General features: G+C 41.4%; 1 protein-coding gene across 4 annotated transcripts in view; it reads right to left on the reverse strand.

Moving 5' to 3' along the window:
• The window catches only part of Lars2 (leucyl-tRNA synthetase 2, mitochondrial), a 139,063-nt gene extending 117,466 nt beyond the window's left edge, over positions 1-21,597 (reverse strand). For 3 of the 4 annotated variants that reach the window (XM_015489384.2, XM_048795483.1, XM_048795484.1), the window contains exons 1-3: positions 21,463-21,597; positions 16,927-17,181; positions 10,455-10,583 (exon numbers count right to left, since the gene is read on the reverse strand). In XM_015489384.2, the coding sequence (XP_015344870.1) occupies positions 10,455-10,583; positions 16,927-17,160 (363 nt within the window). In that variant the 5' untranslated portion in view covers positions 17,161-17,181; positions 21,463-21,597. Of the gene's footprint in view, positions 1-10,454; positions 10,584-16,926; positions 17,182-21,366 lie in introns of all 4 variants that reach the window. The other variant, XM_048795482.1, reaches the window with a different exon arrangement.
• Between the last annotated feature and the right edge of the window lie 1,537 nt (positions 21,598-23,134).

Below are 23,134 nucleotides of genomic sequence, written 5' to 3' on the forward strand. Positions count from 1 at the left end.
CTAACTAGGCAATTTACCCCACCCCACTCCCACCAAAAAAAACAACTGGCATCTGGATTTATACACTAGGGCTCACCTGAGTGGTCTCAGTTTCCTAGGAACCTATTCTTGGGTATGAGTACTTTCTGCAGCTGTAGAATATTTTTCCAGATATTTCATTTCTTTTTTACATCTATTGAAGAAGACATACTTTGAGACATACATCATATCAATTTGGAACAACGGGAACATGACATTGCAGAGAGCAGCAGATGACTAGAATGATAATTTTAAAATAATAAATGCAAAAATATTCAGAGACTGAATTAAGAAGTCCCAATAGCTGAACAAAAAACCCATACAATAAACTTCCAAAGTCTGAAAAACCATCAATTCCACCAAGTTCTTATAACAAATACTTAAAGTATGTTAAACTGAGTGAGAAGCCAAGGGGACAGGGGACCACCCAGAAAGTCAGAAGAACAAGATACCACTGCAATGTCTGCACTGAGACAAAGGGAGAAGCATTCAGCAGAGCCCATTCAGCTCAGCAGCTCGAACAGGCTCCTGGATAGAACTGGATTAGTGGGAGAGATGGAACCAGGGCAGGGAGGGAGGGCCAGAAATTCCCTGGATTCTCCCTTCCTCCTGCCCTCCAATCTCACCCAGATTTCCTATTGTTCAAAACCAGCTAGAAGCCAATGGACATCACAGCTTGGGAAACAGAACCAGAGGGGTCAGCCTTCTGCCACAGAAATCAAAGCAAGGAATGGCTCTGACTGCAAACTGGCCAAGGACAGTGTGGGAACACTAATAGGACCACAACCCTACCATGATGTGAGATCTCAGAGGAGTCAGGAAAGCTAAGATGCAGGCCAGAAATCAAGGATGGAGGCAAATGGTGGTAGAACCCTGGAGAGGCCAGGGCAGAGCCCAGGGTCCAGCCCTGGAGAGGCCTGGAAGCTGGCTAATAGCCATCCAGGCAAGACTGCCTGCCTTCCTACAGCTGAGCCAGGGTGTCTCAGGGTTGGCAGGTGGTTGGAGGACAAGAAGTCTAGAAGAGAGGGACAGAGGAGAGAGCACGTTCCATATGAAAGAGTACAGAAAAGACTCTGGCAGGACATGCTGTGGAAAATGCCAGGGTCACTGGCTGGAGGAGTCTGCTCAAAGTGGGAGGGTGGTCAAAGGAAGCCAAGCCTTATCTACGTTGTGTTTCTTTTTAACAGGGGCACTACAGAATTTTACGTACAATTTAAAAATACTTTAAGAAGAAAAAAAAAATAAACAGGCAAATGGACAGTTGTTTTCCAACACAGGAAGCAAGCAAGATCAGAGAGAGCGAAAGAGTGTGGAGGCCAATGGGAAGGAAACTGCCCGGTGGACAGAGGTAGCTCCATGTCACTCACTACCAAGGGCCAGCCAGTTCCCTGGAAATAGCCAGCTCTCTCCCTCTCATCATAAGACAAAACTTTACACCTGAAATCAGTGCAGCTTCAGACTGAGAGCAACCATGGTTACTGCTTCTCAAAAACGGCTATTCTCAGAGTACTGTGGCGTCTTTGGAGTAGGTTCAACACTATTTCCAAGAAATAAGAAACAGAACATTTAATTTTGTTAGCAAGTACAATAACCTGCATTATTACAGATTGGATATAAAAATCAAATGAATATTTCAGAATAAAAAACAAAACAAATGACGGTACCTAAACTCAAAGCAGCAGACCTCCTCTGGGAATGTGGAGGGACGTGATGGGCAGATGAATCAGTCAGTTTCCAATCAAGGGCCTGGACTGGCAATTCAGCCTCCCCTTGAAATTACATCTGCAAGGATAAGCCCTGGAAATCCACTATCTACTTTCTGATGCTACAGAGATTTGAAAATTTGAAAACTAAATGCCATACGCTGCACTCTCTGGGCACTTCATAAACACCTGTTCACTGGCAACTGAAAGGCCGAGGAGATGTACACTACCGTTCACTCGCTAAGAACTCCCCTTGCTTCCTGATATTTGTGGGTAATTACATTATGGTTATGCAGCTGCCAGACTCATAGCCTCAATTTTCCTCCTCCTCCACAGTGAATAGCAAAAAGGCCCAAGCAGAAAACTATTTGGACAATGCCTGGTGGCTTTTTGCCTAAGACTAATTAGTCCAAGCCCAACTCTGTGAGGGGGACTTGGCACTTTGATGCTTTCATCACCCAGGATTCTGGACCAGAAGGTGCTGGGGAGACCAGCCGAGGTGGGAGGCGGGCAATTTTATTTTCTAACCATCTGTGCATACAACATATGAAAACACAACAAAATCACCATATGGAGCTGAGCTTTAAATATGTCATCAGACGTTCTATGAGTTTGAGAAGCAACCGATTGGCAGGCACTGCAGCCTTCGCTGATTACTGAGAGATTTACCTCTGGCTTCAAATGGCCGTGTTCAAATGTGCAGAGCTCAAGACGCCCTTTGATGGCTATTATTAATTGGGTTATCCTCAAAAAGTGCACTACAGTTTCTAAAGGGTTTTCTCATCGATTGTCTCACACAAATCTTGCAACAAATCTGCGAGATGGGTAAGGCAGGTGTCGTCACTGTTGATTCCTGATTGACCTGTGCCACTCGGTTTACACAGTCCACATCTCATCCATGTCCCCAGCAGCATTAACTGTTTATGACCTTCAGTTTTTTTCTCACTTCCATGTGAGCTGTGTGCTTTTTTTTTTTTTTTTTAAGTACTGGGGATACAACTCTGAGGGGCTTAACCACAGAGCCACATCCCCAGCCCTTTTTTGTATTTTATTTAGAGACAGGGTTTCACTGAGTTGCTTAGGGCCTCATTATGTTGCTGAAGCTGGCTTTGAACTTGCAATCCTCCTACCTCAGCCTCCTGAGCCACTGGATTACAGGAGTGTGCCACCATGCCCGGCTGTGAGCTATGTTTGAACCTAGAGAACCACATCCACTTTTTGCCCTGCAGAGTACTCCATCTTATTCATTTCAGTGCCAAACCTGGAGGAGGACTTGTGTCATAATTACCTGATGGATCATTTAAACTGCAGATTCCTGGGCCCCATGCCTGCCTTTCCAGCAAATTCCTCAGAGGATCATTATGTTTAAGAACTTAATGTTTAAGAACCACTGCTGGACACAGAAAAGCTGACCAAACATAAATGCCTCTATGCCCAAACTGGCAGCAGCAACTTTGTATTACAGGCTCAAACTCCAGGGCCCTGCACATGCTAAGCAAACACTCCACCACTGAGCTACATCCCTCGCCCTTTTTATTTTTTTGTTTAATTTTAAAACAGGTCTTGACTGGCCTCAAACTTGTGACCCTCCTCCCTCAGCCTCTCCAGCAGGTGTGCGCCACTGCACCCCACAGAGTTTAACTTTTCATTCATTATTTGCCATACATGAGCCCAAAGACTTTGTCATGGGCATTTGAGAGTTTTCAAATTTGAAAAAAAAAAAAATTTATATTTGAGTAATAAACACTTATTCTAGAACTTATTCTAGACTTAAAGAAAGGAGTTGTATGCTTTAAACAATATCCAGGGACTCCATCAACTCAAAAATGGTTGAGGCTTACCAAACTGTGATCTCCACAGCAACAAAGGACCCCATAGGGTGCAGATATACCAAAAATGATGGTCCCCATGACCATTAACACTTGACATGCATTAAACACAAAAAGAGTTAGAGAGACCTTTCCTGCCCCTGTGAAGTTTACAATATATTATTGGACAGATAAAAACAACAACACATGGAGAACACAGGGACTTAGCTAAAGTGAGTTTTCAGTTCTGACTGTAAGTGTACTTCTTGATAAATGTGAGCTGGAGAACTGAGGTATAAATTGATGGTAGAAGTATAACTTTAAGGGACCTTGAAGAATGATGAGGCTTGCTTACAGAGGACAGTGAGAGGTACTCCAAGAAGGAGAAACACGGGTAAAAACCACAGAAGTGAGAACAAGGACATTCCTCTATTTTGAGATGAGTTTGTACTTAGTTAAGGGTTGTGGATTCAGAAGGCCTGGGAGGACAGGTTAGGTAGGATCATTGCAAAAAGAAAACTGAAGCAGTGAACAACTTTGGATTCTGTTAAAAATATTTATATGAAGCATGCAGGACATAGTTTAAGGGTACTAGAGAGGAGGGATGCAATTAGGGAGAGTGGCACGGGTGCTTCCTGGTTACTGGCAGAGACAAAGAAAGACTGCTCCATTGCTGGCACAGTAAAAATGCCAAAGGCTGAAATCTGAGCCCAAGTAACATAGCTCCCCAAGTGACAGAGTTGCCTTTTAATGAGGCATGACAGCATGCTTGAGTGCGGGACCACTGGGACCCAACAGCTCTGAGTCACACCCTAGTTCTCTTTCACTCTTGGGTGGTGCGGCAGGATGGGGGACTCATCTTTCACTGGGGGAACTGAGATGATCCCAGCTTTCAGGCATGTTTGTGAAGGCACAGGAGGTCACTGGGATTGAGGGTAATTAATTGCACTCTGATCTCATTCTTCTCCTTTGTACAATCTATTAGTTGCTATGGGAAGAAACCACAGAAAAAGCTACCTTGAACTTTGAGTCATCATTCTTGCCCATTCTCAAAGCTAAACTATGATCCATAGTCTGGCCAGCCTCACAAAATGCAAAGACAAACCACAGACTGAAAGAAGATATTGATACTACATTCAGCTAACAAGGAATCAATAATCCAGACTATATAAAAACTCCTATAGAGCAATAGGAAGAAGACACACAATGCAAGAGGAATTTAGAAATAATGTGAGCAAGCCAATCAGGGAAGAGGAAGCTTACATAGACAATAAACAAGAAAAACATCTCAGTCTCCCACAGACAGTAATCAGGAAAGTATAAACTAAAAGCACAAGTGAAAACCGGGGGTATAGTTCAGTGGGCATCCTGGGTTCAATCCCCAGCACCAAACAAAAAAATAAACAAACACAGTTGGATGCTAATTCCTATATACTAATAGCAGAGATTAAAAAGTCAACACTAGTATTTGTTGTCAAGGATATATAACAGTAAAATATATATAAATATATATATATATATCATTCTTTACTAATGGACATATAAATCACCAAGACTTTGGAAAGCAATTGGGTGGGATGTAGTAATGCTGAGGCTGTTCACACTCTACCTAGCCAGGCCACTTCCACAGGCTGACAGGTCCAGCACAAGGGTATTCACTGGACATCCTTGGGAAACAACTTGAAAATCAATGTGAAAATGGTTAATTAAATATTGTCAAATAGCACCCAAAATGGATGAACTAACTCTAGAGCCACAGAAAGGATAAATCTGGAACTAGTGAGTAAAAATATATGTAAATACTAATCAGATACCTTCTATATTAAATTAAAAACTCAAAACTACATGTAAATGTGTGTGTGGTATGTGTGTGTATCCTTAAACAATATATAGAGTAAACACATGAAAATATAAAGGCAACGCCTTGGGAGAGTGGTTACTTAGCAGTGAAGGATGGGAATGTGACTGTTGAGAGGAATAGCTGAATACTTTTTTTTAAAGTATTGAGGCTAACAGGATTAAATGGTACTATATGTTACATCAGGATGGTAGGTTTGAGTATCTGTGGATCTGAATACTTCTATGTTGGCAATGTCCATAGTTTTAAAAGTATCACATTAAAATAAAAGGAACAGATGAGACTACCTAGGAAAGTGAGTAGAGAAAAAAAGATGAAGTGCTCCAGAACAGAATCTGAGGCAGGGTGGCCAAATTCCTTGAAAAACACAGAATCTTAATACTGACACAGAAAGAAATAGACAATCTAAATAGTCCTATTAGAGAAACAGAAGTTGTAATTTTAAAACTTGCCCCAAAGAAAACTCTAGGCCCAGACAGCATCACTCATGAACGCTAACAAACGATTAAGAAAGAAATAATAATAACATATACCACTTTCAGAAAATAGGAAGAAGGGAATACTTTGTAGGTCAAAGTGATGCATGCCCATAACCCCAGCTGCTCAGTAGGCTGAGGCAGGAGAATCTCAAAGTTTAAAGCCAGCTTGGGTGACATACCAACACCCCGTCTCAAAATAAAATAAAAAGGGCTCGGGTTGTGGGTCAGTGGTAGAATGTCTGCCTAGTACGCATAAGGCTGTGGGCTTAATCCCCAGGACTCCCCTCTACGTTGCCTAGAAAGAGGGGAAAATTCCATAGCTTGTTTTATGAAGCCAGCATAACCTTAATTCCCAAGAAAATGTCAGATCAATATTTCTCATATACACAGGGAAATTAGCAAATTGAATATAACAATATAAACATCTTTAAAAATATTTATTTATTTATTTTTAGTTGTAGTTGGACACAATATCTCCATTTCATTTGTTTATTTTTATGTGGTGCTGAGGATCGAACCCAGGGACTCGTGTGTGCTAGGCTAGCACTCTACTGCTGAGCCACAACCCCAGCCCCTAAACATCTTTAAATCATGGAAAAAAGGTAATGTTCCTCAAGAATGTTTTACTATTGTTAAAAGTAAACTAAGATAATATACCACATTAATGGATAAGAAAGGGCATTTGACGAAAATCAACATTCATGATAAAAATTCTTAGCAAGTTTAGTAATAAAAGAGAACTTCCTGAACCTGACTGTGAGTATGCAAAGATGGAATGAAATAGGGGAAATTATGGAGTAAGTTGGGAGGAAGAAGCCAAGATACAAGAGGAAAACTCAGAGAGTGGAGTCTGATGCCAAGAGAACAGAATGGTTCAAGGAAGAAACATGCCACTGATTGCATATCGCCGAGGCTGAGGAAGATGAGGACAGGGGACACATCTGCAGAGGTCACTGTGGCCAGAAAGACTCACTACATGAGGTACTCCACATTATACTTCCCATAATGCTGTTTTTGGTGTGTCTTAGAAGTACCTCACACATCTTCATTCAAGAACAAAGCAAGCCAACAAACTAACAAATTAATAGGGCAGAGTTGGCTAAATTTTTCATAGGCCTACTGCCTGATTTTCAACCTAAAATTCCAGTGTTTCTATTTAATAGAGTAGAAAACCAAGGGTTTAGAATAAAACTGGTGTTCATTGACCATTTATTGATGAATTAATCAATACACATTTCAGATCTTGTTTGGCAGTCCCAGATTAGATATTTCTGCCCTCTTTAGAGTGAGGATCATTAAGCTCAACTTGAGTTCAAGCCCACATGATCTCAGGGACTTGTCCAGACACTGGGCAGGATTTGAAAATGACAGGGAAGTTCAATAAGTCTTCTTTCATATGGTTGACAGTAAACTGAGGTGGGGTTTTTTTTCTCTTTTTTCCCCCCTTTCTACATCACTTAAAAACAGCCTGACCAAGTTTGCTGGTTACATATGGAATGCTCTGACTTAACATGAAGTATGAAAATTAGCAAGAAATTAATTGCAATGTAACTTAAAAGGACATCTCCAAAGGACAGCTTGTCATCTTAAAACACAACAACTAAATCGACGAACAGAAAACAAAAAACCTAGGAGTCTGCTGATCACATAGCCTAAGATACCTTAAACCAAATAACAAATAGTGACTTCAAGAATAAGGCCCAGATCCAGGCTGAGCACAGACACTATGAACTGTAGACAAGAATATGCAGTCAAGCTGCTTCTCAGAGGGCAGCTTTGTGCAGCAGGCACCACGCAGAAGAGAGCGGGGATTCATTTATTAAATGGTAGTGAATCACTTTCCTGAGCAGCTCAGAGTAAATCAGATCAGTATAAATAATAATTACAGCTATCACTTGATAAAGGGATTATTATGTGCTAGATATAAGCACCATACATGCACCATCTCATTTAACCCTTCCAACAACCCTAGAGGGAGGAATTATTGTTATCATTATTTTCCTCTTTCCTTTCCATTCCTTTCTTTTTCTCTTTCTTTCATTTTTCTTTTTCTTTTTTTTCATGCTGGGGATCAAGCGCCTTGCACATGCTAGACAGCACTCTACTACTGAGCTACAGCCCTGGTCCATCCCTATTTTTAAAATGTGCAAAGTGGGATTCAGAAACACTAAATGACTAAACAGGATCACACAGCTAGAAAGTGGTACAACACCATTCAAACCATGTCCAATTCCTGGGTCCAGCCTGACTGTGAACTTCAGCGATGGTAGGAAGACACCATTTAACACTTGTCTTTTGAGTCTGAGCTGCCTGGAAGGATCCAGCTCCTCTGGGCCTAGGGCTCTGCCATGAGCTTCTTCTGCAGCATCTCATCTCATTCAAAGGAATTAGAATCCCACATATATACCCTCAACCTTCCCCATACCCTATCATCAATGCTTATGCTTTGCTATAAATATTTAACCTTCAACAATTTGCCTGCACTCACTAATTGTTCAAAATAAGTTGGCATAAGTAATAATAACAATAACAGCAAGACAAATCTAGTTGAAGGATCACTGTTAGTTAAGGAACTGAATTTTAAGGGACTTAAAACAGTGTGGCTTAGCAATGGCGTATTTGCCTAGCATCTGCAAGGCCCTAGGTTCCATCTCCAGTCAAGGAAGGATGGAAGAAAGAAAGGAACAAAGGGAAGGAGGGAGGGAAGGAAGGAAGTAAAAAAGGTAGGAAGAAAGGAAGGAAGGAAGAAAAGAAATTTTATTTTAGTAAAAAAGCCAATTCATTCTGACCTGTCTCTTTCTAACAAACCACAGAAATAATGGCAAGCAATATGAGGGAAAAATAACATGTGATATAACCATAAATCTTTTGACCATCTGAGACAGAATGCAAATCTCTAAGTTTGGCGGTATACAGCTATTAACTCCTCGACAGACACATCACAACTTGACCTCATTTTTAAGGAATACTTCTTGCTGTCAATTTTAGTTCAGTAAAAACCTTCAAACTAATTATGACATAAGATGCACTTACCTCTCTAAAGAAAAAAAGCTTTATAAAAAAAACTGGGAGGTGGCAGATAACACCTGTATAGACCCTGACAAGTTAATAACAGCAAACACCAGTGGAGAGCCAGTAAATGTTGAACAACTGGCTTTCAGGGGGAAAAGCACTCATTTGTAGGTTTGCTGATTTCCAAGGTGTAAACACTCCTACCATAGTGGATTTCAAACTACCCAGATGACTAAAAACAAAATCGAATAGGGATGTATACTTCTAGCTTTCAGGATCTGATGTGAGTAGGATCCTGCCCACAGATGACAACTGCCAATATTTATTGGTAACATACTGTGGTCCCTAGTCATGGCCAACAGGGCAGGTACAATTTTATCTTCATTTTAAAGATGAGAGAAAACTGGGTCTTGAAGAGGTTAATTAACTAGTCAAAGTTTGCACTGGCATTTGAATCCTGGGAGTCTACTTCAATGGTCCAAGCTCTCAGCTCCTCCTCCATCTTGCCTCTTTCCATAGGTGGTTAAAAGATAATTTGGTTACTATCACCCCATCTTATAGTTGATGTCTTGCTAAAGAGTAAAGAGCAGGTTCTAGGGTAGTGGGCAGTGGGGTAAATAGGACTGACCTACATCAGCCACAGAAGGGCGTTTCTCCTCCTCTCTCCTGATAAATTTCACCTTGCCTTTAAGATTCACGTCAGAAGTTTCCTCTTTATCAGAGCTTTCCCAATTCCCCAAATAATATTTTCCAAATATATTTTCTTATAAAATTTTATTTTTTCCCATTATAAAATAAATGCTTGCTCATTAGAGAATGTAAAAACATCTAACATAAAGGGAAAAATCTCTCTCGTGGCCCCATCTGCCATTCACAGCATGCTCTAGTTTGCATCTTAAATGTCACCCAAAGGCCCATATATTAGTGGTATTGGGAGCTGATGGAACCTTTAAGAGGTAGGGCCTAGTGAGAGGTCTTCAGGGGCTGGGGGTGTTCCCTTGAAGGGGATAGTGAGACCCAGACCCTTTCCTTCCTATGTTTCACTTCCTGGCCCATGAGATGAACCATGCTGTGCCATGTGCTGCCCACCATTTGCCATCTGCAGCAGAGGTCTAAAAGCAGTGGGTCCACCTAATGGTGAGAAGGAAACTCTAAAGTCACGACCAAAATAAACCTTTTCTTCTCTATAAGTTGATGATCTCAGATATTTGTCAAAGTGCTAGAAAACTGACTAACACACAGGATTTGATTCATTTTTCTATTGTGGGTTTCATTCCCCTATATAATGACTATTTATGGATGGGGTGACTCCTTCTGGGAAGACATGAGGGTTACCCACATTTGTATCTCCACCCTTAGCGCAACATGCAATTCATGGCTGTCTTCCCAATTAATGTAGGTGCTTGATTATGATGTCTTCTATGCATAAAAGGAAACACCAAGCTTTTCAATTCAATCCTCAAAGTCATTCTAATCATAACTAAAGTTGGCTGTCATCATTTATCTTGAGCACATGCCACTACACTCTTGTCCTGAGTGGCAGAAGAGGGCTGTCTCAGCAGGCATCTTTCCTTACCTGCATTCCTCTCATCTTCTGGAACCATGCGATGGTGTCACTGATAGTGTAGACACGCACATGGCCCATATGCAGCTTGCCAGAAGGATAAGGGAACATGGAAAGCACATAAAACTTGGGCTTTGATTTCTAGGAAAGAATAACAAAGGATGACAATGAGTATTTATTAAGCATTTTCTGGGAACTCTGCTTGCAGTAATACTTTGGCACTTTATTCAAGGTAACAATTTAACATTTAAAAAATTTCCTTTGAATAACTCTTCTCATTATGTAAATTGACAAAAACATTAAAAACCAAAATTCAAAGCCCTGGTTTAAGCTAAAAAATGTCCAAAATAACACTGAACAACCTCAAAGTACTAATTACCTGTATATATTTTTAATTTTGTTTTTTCTCTTCTAAAAGCTTCTTTTTTTTTTTTTTTTTTTTTTTTAAGACAGCTTCTATCTAGGTCATAAAGAACTGTTTTTCCAAATGAAGCTCTAACATATATATCCATATGATTCAAGGAAACAATAGGTGAATTACATAGATGAGACATCTCTAAAAATGGAGCCCCTTCCTAAATTCCCTTTGGTGCAGTCAACATTAAGAGCAGGATCATAAATACCTGTTTGGATCCTGAATTTCCCCACTGTATTGTGAGCTTATCTTTCAATAGAAAAAGTTGAAGTAGAAAGTCATGAGAAAAATCTTAACCAACAAAAGCTAAAGGTTGCTGTTTTCCAGGGATGACAGACAGAATTATGGAACTCTCCAGCTTCCAAAGCAGCAAGATCATGAGAAACACAGGAAATCTGTACATTGGCCTGAACAGAGTGAAGACAGAGCAGGTGGTTTTTACTGGGTCACTGACTTTTGGTACCTGGGCTATTGCATTGGTAAAATGGTAAATGTTGTCAAGAATCTGTACACATGAGGAAAAAATGCTCCAAGGGAAAGGTGGGAGTCACTGAATTGATTCTTCTTTGGGGAACCTTCTTAGGGGAACCTGTTGTTCAAGGGCAAGTACTGTGGTTTCATTTTTGTTTGTTTGTTTGTGTCTGTGTGGTGCTCTGTATGGAAAGTGGGGCCTTGTGCATACTAGGCAAGTGCTCCACCACTGAGTTCCACCCCAGCCCAAGGACTGCTTTATCCACCTCTCCAGCCTCCCAACAGGAGTTTAATAACCATTGGATAAATGTTTTGTTGGCCTCTGTGGGAACACTTTTTACTAAAGGGCATTTTCCCCCAGAAAAACCTTACAAATCCTGTCTGGGTAATGGGAGGCTTTCCTTAAACCCTCCCAGGGTGTGTGTTGGGTGTGGGAGGTCCCCCAACAACAGGAACTGCTCTGTTGGTCACTGAGGGGGGCCATCTGCTGCTACCTCTGTTGGGTTTCTCTCTGCCTTTTGGTCCTTAGTCTCTTCCCAGAGGACTGCAAGACTTCTTTGAGGCTTTGTTTTCCCCAAAGTAATAGAAACAAAGGAAAAACAGAATATTCATAACCCTTCTTGTGTACAGGTACAGGAGAATGGTTTTAAAATATTGTTTGCCAAGCACATGCATAACTGACAACGGACAGAGCCAACTGTACTCAGGTGAGTAGAAGACAAAAGAAATCAGGCTCTTGCCAAGTTCTTGTCTTTCCTTTTTTTTTCTATTTTTGGTGGTACTGAAGATTGAACCCAGGGGCACACTACCCTCCAGCTTTATCCTCGGCTCTTTCTCCATTTTTTGCAGTACTGAGGATAAAATCCAAGGACAATTCACCCCTGGGCAACATCCCCAGTCCAGTTTATTTGAGGCAATTTTATGGTTTAGATATGAGGTGTCCCCCAAAAGCTCATGTGTGAGACAATGCAAGAAATTTCAGAGGTGAAATGATTGGGTGGTGAGAGCCTTAACTTAATCACTGGATTAATCCACTAACTGAGTGAAAACTGCAGGTAGAGAGGGTGTGGCTAGGGGACGTAGGTCACTGCAGGTGTGACTTTGGGGTTTACATTTTGTTCCCGGTGAGCAAGAACTCTGTTTCCTTATTGCTATGTCCTGAACTGCTCTTCTCTGCCCTGTCCTTCCACCATAATGTTCTGCCTCAACTCAGGCACAGAGCTATGGAGTCAGCCACCAATGGACAGAACCTCTGAAACCGTGAGTCCCAAATAAACTTTCCCCCCTCTACATTGTTTTTGACAGGTCTCTTGGTCACAGCAACAAAAAAAGCTCACTAAATTGCTGAGACTGCCCTCAAATTTGTGATCCTCCTGCCTCAGCCTCCCGAGAGACTGGGATCAGCTAGGATTACAGGTAAGCACCACTGCACCCAGTTCTTTAGAAGTTCTTTGACTTCCTTCAACAAAGAAGGTATAAAACTTTAACAGAAGCACTAATATGTGGAAAAAAACAACTAAAATGGAACATCTCCTTGCACTGACTATCCTTTAGAAGTTACCAAGGTAAGGAATACTGCCTGGAGGAAGGGAACAAATAAGACATCTGGAAATTCTAGAAAATCATCTGAAACTGCTGAAATGACAACCAAATGGGGTGGTGAGCAGGATACAGGTCATGCCCTTTGATTAGAAAAAGCTCAGGAGTATGACAGCTGAGATTCAGGGGTCAGTGGGAATTCAGCTATTAAGAAGGGGAGTGGGGCTGGGGATGTGGCTCAGGGGTGGAGCGTGTGCCTATCACACAGAGCCCCAGGTTTCTATCCACAGCACCAGGCAAACACAACAGGTGACAGAAAATCCTCTCAGCTTATAAACAAGTCCCTCAAGGGAAAGGCAACAACTTATTCTTTAACTTAATGCAAAAATCAAAGCAAGAAAACTCTTCATTTTTTCCAAAATCTTTTTTTTTTTTTTTTTGGTACTGGGGATTGAACTCAGGAGCACTCGACCACTGAACCACATCCCCAGCTCTATTTTGTATTTTATTAAGGGACAGGGTCTCATTGAGTTGCTTAGTGCCTCACTTTTTTGAGGCTGGCTTTGAATTCATGATTCTCCTGCCTCAGCCTCTTGAGCCACTGGGATTACAGGTGTGCGCCACCACACCTGGCTTAAAATCTTATTCTTTCCTACAACGGATGAGGCCTATTGCCTTTCCTTTTGGAATTTTAGGGATATGGGAAAACACCTTGTTAGAGTTCTTTGGGAATGAAAGAAATAGAATGTTATTTGTTGACATATGCTATTTCTAGTTTTTCCTGTAGTTTTTCCTAAAACATTTTTCTTATATTATAATCACCTTATTTTATTATACTAACATTTACTTTGTTACATTACCCTTATTTAACAATCTTGCCTCAAACATTTTCCTTATACATCTTCTTCTCTAGCATCTCCTGTTTGTTCAATGAAGATTTAATTAGTAGCAAAATCAAACTAAGTCAAACTCCAAACTTATAAAAGATGTACAGTGAAGGACTGCTAGCAAGTCTTTAATATTCATGAATATTTTTGTTTATTGCAATAAATGTATTCAGCCTACTGCCTGTCTCTGCCTTTTGCTTTTCTATTTGAATTAAGTCATTTTCCTCTGTGACAATGAAATGAGTTCTATCATCTGGGGGTGGAAAGGAGAGAAGTTATGGGACTTTGTTATGATTGAGCAGAAATCTGATTGAAAGGGAAATTTTCAAAATTATATAAAAGTCTAAAAATTTAAGCCTTTAAGATAAATTAAGATTATAAGCATTGGGGAGAGGAGGATTTTTATAACTGGGTCCTATTATTTTTGTCAGTTTCTGACTTCAAAAGATGACGTCTGCCTCTGTGTGGCTCATGCTCTGAAGCTGTCGCTGAGACTAGAGGGTGGCAGAATCAAAGGAGCACCCCACAGGAGTGCAGGGCCCTAGCTGTCATCCTAGCTTTGCTACCAGCTGTAAGGCCTTAGACAAATTCCTGTGCCTTTCTGGGCTCAGTTTGTTACCTATTAATCAAAAGAGAGGCAAAAGAAAGTTCCAAGCAGCTGGGTGCGGTAGCACATGCTTGTAATCCCAGTGGCATGGGAGGCTGAGGCAGAAGGATCACAAGTTCAAAGCCAGCCTCAGCAACTTAGTGAGGCCCTAAGCAACTCAATGAGTCCTTGTCTCAAAATAAAATATAAAAAAGGGCTGGGGATGTGGCTCAGTGGTTAAGCACCCCTGGGTTCAATCTCTGGTACCAAAAGAAAAAAAAGAAAGTAAGTTCTAAGTAAAAGCACAAACTCAGGAATGCAACAGGCCTGGGTTGGAATCCTGGCCCTGCCATAGGCTAGCTGTGCATCTTGGCAAATGACAACTGAGCTTTGGCTCTCTTACTCCCCAAATGAGAAGAACAATACCTATGCTCAGGGTTGTTCCAGGATTAAAATGAAATAATTGATGGAAAGATGGCACCTGGCACATGGTAAAGAGCTCATCAAATGGCAATTCTTTTTTAAATGGTGATTAGGATGAGATGATAAGACATCTGACTCACTGGGGTGGATTTCAAATGTACCCAATACCACAAGGAGACTGACTATATATAAATGCTTCAAAAATCCCCCAGCACCCAGTCAGAGTCTCAGCTCCTGATAAAGATAAACTACATGTTCTTTTATCCACTTGTATCTTTTATTTATATAACACTTCAGTTTGTAAAATGTGGTCAGACACATTTTCTCATTTCATTTTCAAAACAATTCTGTGAGATAAACAATGCAAAGAGCTTGAGAATCAAGGAGGTAAAATGATAGCCCTAGATCATAAGAAATCACTTCTTGGGATGTGCAGTGTGACAACCCTTCAGGTCCTCACTGGGTGCACTCTCTACTTCCCTCTTCCTGACATGGTACCCACAGGGTCCCACACAATATCCCTTAGGCCATTTCCCACATTATCAAACCATAGTTTATTTTCTTCCATTTAATATTTTTTAAAAATTATATGCTTAAGATGAATGAGATGTCACAAAGGCAGTAAGCTACAACTTCAAAATGTTTAGAAGTCACTAAATTATAATCTAAACTGAAACGGGGAAAAAAAAAAAAAGTAAATCTTACTTTACTTGTTCAGAACTAAACTGCTCCCTAGAGTCTAAAACACACTTAGTTATGTTAGTCTGGTCATGTTGACCCAAAAGCTTTTCACTTCCTAATGAGGTAAAAGTCAAGCTTTTACTGTAAAATTATGCAATAAATTCAAGCCTATCTTTTTATTATTTCATTTTGTTATATGCTACACCTCTCTTGATTTTTAAATTTTCTTCCTACCCAGTGCCAAAATCATCTATCAGGTGAACACAGTAGCTCCCCTCCTCAAGTCCATTTTTCTTAAGCATCCATCTCACAAGGAGGAGTGTGACAGGGGTGGGAACCAGGTGGTGGGAAAGCCAAGCTCATGGAGTGTGTCTGGCATAGCCACATTCAACTGCTTGCCTGGGACCTAATCACTAATTCAACAGAGCAGGACTATTTGACTATTAATAATACAAAGGGACAGTCAGAATTTAAGAGTAAAACTCTTACAGTGCATTTCTCTGATCAGATTGGGGTTGTAGCTTAGTGGTAGAGCACTTGCCTCGCATACATGAGGGACTGGGTGTGATCCTCAGCACCACTTAAAAATAAATAAATAAACATATTGTGTCCATCTACAACTAAAAAAGTAATAATAATAAACCCTTAAATATATCATGTAACAAACCATTATCTTCCATTTGTCATTCTGACCAATATCAAGAAGAAAGGATCAATATGTCTAAGACTCCTCCCCAATGGGCTGGCCTCACAGAGGAGGAGCAAAGAGCTCTCCATGGAAATCAGCCATTGCCAAGTACTTAACACAACCAATTCTGGCAGAGTATCAAGTTGGTACATGTGGACCAGAAGCCAAGGGTCCACTAACTCTTTGACCACTTCTGTAAAATGGCACATGCCTGAAATCCCTCACAGATTACAGGAAGGCAATGGTGCCTCCTCCCTCCCTTCTCTCTCTGCCAGCCCAAGATCTGTCCAGCAGCCTTCACTTGCCTTCCAGATCACATAGGAAGAAGGCTGGGACCCTCCCCACCCAAACCAGGATGAAGTGAGAGAATAGGATTGGAGGCCAAGGTCATGCCAGGGGAGGGGCAGATCCTGTTCAACACGTGCTCATTTGAGGGGTCCAGGCTCCTCTTTTGGAGCCTTACATCTGGCTGCTAGATCTGTGTGCTGCCCACAAGGAACCACGAAGGACCCCAAACCTGTTGATGCTCTTGTTTTGATGAGTGTCCCCTGACAAATGCTACTCCCGAATGCCTGGTGTGGTGCTGTCTGCTATGCACCTTGTGGACAATATTGCCCTGTACACACGCACACGCTGGGAACTCTCCTAAGCGTTATCCTTGTGTCATCTCATTTATTCCAGGAAGCAGGTGAACGCTGCTGCTTGTTTTAGATAAGAACACAGAAGCCAGGCAGTCTGACCACAGAGTCCAAGTCCCTACGCCTTCTGCTTTACGCCCCCATCCCGGTACTCACATCAGCTTCTGAAATTTTGGAGGCCTGTTCTTTTATTCGTTGATGCCACCATTCCTCAACATCCTTTCTTGTCTGCAATGTATACTCTTTCGTCCACTTCCCAGTGGCACTGTAAATACTTCTGGTATATTCTTGAATCACTCGCCTTTCCCATTTGATGATGTCTGGCCCACCCTTTAGCTGCCTTCTCAGAAGAGAAGCATATAAACCCAGTCTCTGCCAAGCAGGAGCCATTCTTCAAAACACAGGAAGGCACTGAAAAAGAGGACAGAAGACAAGCTCACAAGCTGCCTAGAACCTTCTCAAAGGATCTTCTTTCCCATCAGCACAGCCCTGTGTTTCCTGCCTGCTCACTTGCTTTCTCCTCTTCTTCTTCATTTGTTTTTTCTCGAAAAGAATATTTTAGAAGTTCAATTCAGCTCATACAAATTCCTAAGTGGAAAATATAAAAGTGATTCATGCCCTCAAACACCAAAAACACAAATAACCTATAGGAACAAAGGGAGCCTGCTGCCTGGGCCAGCTCCTGCACAACCTCACAGATTACAGGAAGGCAACGGAGCCTCCTCCCTCCCTTCTCTCTCTGCCAGCCCAAGATCTGTCCAGCAGGCTTCACTTGCCTTCTCTCCTGGCCTCAGCAGAACTCTAAGCACATTTGCCTTGGCCCAAGGCTCAAAGAGCAGAAGAGATCTGAACACAAATCTCCTAGAAGAAGCAGAGATTCTAAGCTATTATAGCATTTTTTTCATACATATTCTTCTTGTTTTTTTTTTTTTTTTTAGTTGTAGTTGGACACAATACCTTTATTTCACTTATTTTTTTTTTAAATGTGGTGATGAGGATCAAATCAAGGCAAGCGCTCTACCGCTGAGCCATAACCCCAGCCCCTTCATACATATTCTAAGTTAAATAGACTTTATTACCAGGAATCCTCATTATTTAGAAAATTATTTATTCATTTGATTCTTCATTCATTTACCAAATATTTATTTATTCAGTGCCTATGGACCTAATGGATACAGCTGGGAACAACTTCAACAACAAAAAAATAGTCCCAAGCTGCGGGTGCAGCTCAGTGGCAGAGCATGTGTTTAGCTTGCAGGAGGACTTAGGTTCAACTCTCAGCATGGTAAAAAAAAACAAAAGCAAATGAAGTCCTTTCTTTCAGGACAATTATATACTAGAAGAGAAACCTACAAATAAACATAACATAACATGCCGCAGTGGGGAGTGCTATATAACATTTTAGAATACAACCCATATATTGGACCCACCAGAATATCTGTTTGTAATTCAAAATTTAACTTTAGTGTGTCATTGGTTTCCTCCACAAGCGAATTCTGGAAATGACCTCATTGAAGAAGTTTCTTTCTGTTTTTACTGCTGTTTAAAGGGTTGAGGTACAATTTGAGTAAATACCCTACACTTTCTGCCTTCTTGCATAATAGCCTTGAAGAGCTGCTAGAGTGAGAGCGGGGAAAAACAACAGATGAAAATAGGTCTTACAAAAGAAAAACAAGTTGGTACGCTAAACTGATGTTAATTCTGATTCTCTCAAAATTCTTTCCATAGCTACTAGAGTTTGGCCTATTCCACAAAGATACTGGATCACAATGTTGCCAGGAGGGTCATTAAAGGTTTATAAAAGTGGGATTCACACTCACATAAAATGGCATTCCAGTGTTGGCACTTTACTAGTTTATCTGCCAAAGCTCTTGACATACCAATTCTCACTGCATTTAACACCTCTTGCTTTTTTAGGGATGAAATCAGAGACAGACTAAAAAAATTCTCCCTATCAACTGGGTTTGACTATATTACAATATGTAGATGGGACTATAGGCATTAGGGTGAACCACATGAAACTGGTTAAATATTAGCAATTCTATATAACCAACCTAATGTACATAGACTTTGTATAATGACATCTGTTACATTTTATTTTTAGGGTTTAGGTTTCTATATAATTAGAATTATCTAGAGGCGTCATAGAGTTTATGGTTTTCTTGCTAAGTCAGCATTTCCATACTTTTGTAAGTCAAACAATGTCTGTTTAACAGAAGGCACGTAGATACCTGTCTTTTATGTAAGGAGAGTGTTCTGGGCTGTCCTCACAAACAGAAAGAATGAAAAGTAACAAAATCATAAAAACACAAACTGACCTGAACTGCAATCTGACAAGGTTTTGGTTTCATTGCTGGTTAGCCATCGTGATGAATGAAATATGAGGATGTAGACAGATCACCAATAGGAGTAACATGAAGGGCATTCCTTCACTCAAAATTCTAATCCTGTCTCTAGAACTTACTTATTCTATACAACAAATCATAAGCAATACAGAGTACAACTCCCTGTCTACATAAGAATAAACTTTACATAATACTGGCTCCCTAATAACCTCTCCTTTGCATCAATCAACGGACTAAAGAATCCTGAAACAGAACTGGGTATATAAATTTATTTGAAGTTTATAAAGAAAAAAGCACAAACTGATGAGAAAATGATGCTATTCAATGAATGGGGGCAACTTTCGAACTGGAGCCCCACCTCAAATCATACACTGGGGTAAATCCCAGATAAAGAATGTTTTTCTTAAACATAAAACAAGATAAAAACAGATGGGTATTTAATAAACTTTTACAAGGCACACAATGTTCTATTCTGATCATAAAAACAATGGAAAATTTCACAAAGGAAAATATTAATAAACATAGCTCTAAAAATGTAATAATGTCTGTATATCAAAATGTCATGAGCCAGGCACAGTGGTGCACACCTGTCATCCCAGCAGCTCAGGAGATTAAGGCAGGAGGATCTCAAGTTGGAGGCCAGGCTGGACAACTTAGTGAGATTTAGTCTGAAAGTGAAAAATAAAAAGGGTTGGGAGTATAGCTCAGAGGCAGAGCACTCCCAGGTTTAATTCCTAGTACCAAAAAAAAAAAATCTGAACAAAATTACTAGAGGGCAAACAATTCTGAAAGACCAAAACTACAATCACACAAGGTTATCTAACACTAGAAAAATTTCACATGAGAAGAGAAACATTCAAAACCTAATGTTAAAAATGGGCAAAGGTATGGGCTGGAGGTATAGCTCAGTAGTAGAACAACTGCTGAGCATGCCCAAGGTCCTGAATTTGATACCTCACACCACACACACACACACACACACACACACACTTTTTAAGAATAAAAGTCCAAGGGATAGGGGTATGGTTCAGTGGTAGAGCACCCCCTCAGCATTTGTGAGGCCCTGGGGTCAATACCCAGCACTAAAGAACAAAGATGCACAGAAAATACTGTTTAAGTTTTGGGGCTGGGGAAGTAGCTCAGTGTTATGGTGTTTGCCTAGCATGTGCCTGGCTCTGGCTTCCATCCCCAGCATACAAAAATAAAGTCACACCCTTTATCTTAGAGGTCCCCATACCATTCTCGGATTATTACACACTACCAGCACTCACTAGGAACCAGTCTGTACTCATAGTTCTGATTTTTACAGAACTTCCTGGGTCTCTGCCTTATTCCCTTCCTTTACTTTCCAGGCCCTGTTCTAGGTCATTCCAAATCTCTCTCCATGGAAGGCCTAATGGGTACTGCCTCTTCCTGATATCAAGAAGCCACAATTGTATCAGAGAACTATGTGGATACAATGAATGTGAAAGGTGTAGCTCATGTCCTATGCTTATGTTCAACTTGGCCTTTATCTTCCCTAACTCTGGCTCATCCAGTTCCTTCACTTGTTTGTGATCTTGTCTTCTCTTTCCTTTCAAAGCAACAATTCCTGCTACTCCATCCTTCTCAGTCCTGACCTCATCTCACTTGGAGCTTGAGGCTGAAGTTTTTGAGAATAGAAGGGATCTGAGAACTGTACCCAAAATAATGATCACACAGAGAAACCTAGAAGAGTAGAAGACAAAAAGAAACAGCCACATGGGAGAATTACAGGAAGGCATTTCTTTACACCCAAAATAAAGTGCAAGCAAGTCTCTGGGAAAATTCCTCTTAATGAAACTAAGTTTTAAAAAGACATGCTTGTGTTTTGCAGCTAGTTCCCTGTGTGACCTCAGGCAACTTGTTTCCTGTCTGGAACTTCATCTTCCCTCTCTGTAAGCTAAAGATGTGGACCCAGATGATTTTTAAGGCGCTTCAGGTTCTAACAAGCTGTGGCAATGACCTGTGAGCCCCAAAGATGCAATGAATTATCTTTGACTGGATCTAAGCCCCAATCCGGTCCAGAGGAAAAGAGCCAGGGATGAACCAAGGTAGAGAAGCTGCAGAGAGAGGAATTTCGAGTATATAACCATGTGAAGATGCGCGTTTTCTCTGGGAAGGGGTCCAGAGCAACGGGATCCAAGGCTTAAAGTGTCAGAAGACTAGGATCTCAAAGACTTTTCCAGTTCGGAAACTGCAAGGTTTCAGGACCACGTAACCCAGCCCCCACCTTTCCTTCTTGCCCCAGCAAAACGGAATCTCCCGATCCGGGATGAGAATATCAATAGGGCCTCTCTCGTCCCGCTGAGCTCCGGCAGGGATTTACCTGCTCACAGGCTCTGGCCTGCAGCTCCTCTATGCCTCGTTTCTCAAACCTTTAGGCATACACGGCCCCGCCAGTCACCATGGGCGCCGCCATCTTGGCAGAACAACAACTTTATCGGTCGCGGCCGTCGCAGACACGAACAGGCGGGCGGGGCCTGGGACGAGGATATTGGCCTGTGGGCGGCTCCCAGCAGCACGCGGGCGGGGTGGGGCGGGGCGTCTGGCGGTTGCCCCGCCCACCGGCCGTGCCGCGGATTTTGTGGGTCAAATTATTGCAATGTGGCGGGGGCCTGGTGGGTGTTTACTTGTAATCCCAGCTATTCGCGAGGCTGAAGCAGGAAGATCACCAAGTTCCAAACCTGCTTGGGCAATTTAATGAGACCATGTCTCAAAAAAATTAAAAGGACTGGGGTGTAGAAGGCTAAAGGACTCAATGATAGAGCGCTACTGGGTTCAATCCCCAGTTCCAGGGGGGCAATGCAGCAGATGGCGTGAGAATCCTTAGGTTGGTGACACCAGGATAAACAAGGCAACAGGTGGCGAAAAGCGCTGGGATAATCTGGAGACCTGGGTTAAAACTCCAGTTTAGCAACAATCGTCTACTGGACTTGGGCAGGTCTCCACCTCCTGATCCCGGAGGCATCTTCTTCTTCAGTATTCTCTGATCTTCTAATCCTGGGAGGGGAATTGCTGGCCAAAACCAGATTAGGGGCAAAATACTTTTCTCACCCAGTAAATAGGAGGGGAGGTGTGAAAGCAGGATACCTGACCACCCATCTACCTCTGGAGAAATTATTGTATCCAAACCCACCAAGCTACTGCATGCACACCAGCAAACATTTCTTGTTTGTAATAAATCAACGAGTGATGAATTGCCGAGAACCAATGGTGTGAAAGTATACTTTTCAAAAAGGAAAAAATCTGTTGAAAGGAGAATTTGGAAACCGAAAACACACACACACACACACACACATACACACTGGCAATCAGGGATACTGAAATTAAGTTGCTAATCATGCAAAATGGTTGATATCCTATAGTTCAAGAAAAAAAATAATGTTCCAGAACCATCTTTTTCTGAAATCATTTGTACCTTTTATCAGCCAAAATTCATCCCATTACTATATTATTATTATTATTATTATTATTATTATTATTATTATTCTGGGGATTGAATTCAGGGGCACTCAACCACTGAGCCACATCCCCAGCCCTATTTTTGTATTCTATTTAGAGACAGGGTCTCACTGAGTTGCTTAGGGCCAAGCTTTTGCTGAGGCTGGCTTTGAACTTGCAATCTTCCTGCCTGAGTCTCCCCAGCCGCTCTGCCACCATGCCCAACCTCACCTTATTCTATTTTTTTTCCTTTTAATTAGGTACATATGACAGTAGAATGCATTTTGATTCATCGTACACACTTCACTTTTGCTGAGGCTGGCTTTGAACTCACTATCCTCCTGACTAGGCCTCCAGAGCTGCTGGGATTACAGGAGTGTGCCACCCCTATGGGCTCATTATTATCTATATTCTATATATTTGCTTCTATTCTTAAGATGAACAATAGTCATTAGGAAGTCAAGAAAAAGATGCAGTTTCTTTTTGTAGTCAAAGACTTCAACCTACACTCCAGCCAAGGGATACACAGTCATTTCTTTTGCCCCTTTCCAGGCTTA

The sequence above is a fragment of the Marmota marmota genome, unplaced genomic scaffold (genome assembly GCF_001458135.2).
Source record: "Marmota marmota marmota unplaced genomic scaffold, marMar, whole genome shotgun sequence".
Classification (NCBI taxonomy): domain Eukaryota; kingdom Metazoa; phylum Chordata; class Mammalia; order Rodentia; family Sciuridae; genus Marmota; species Marmota marmota.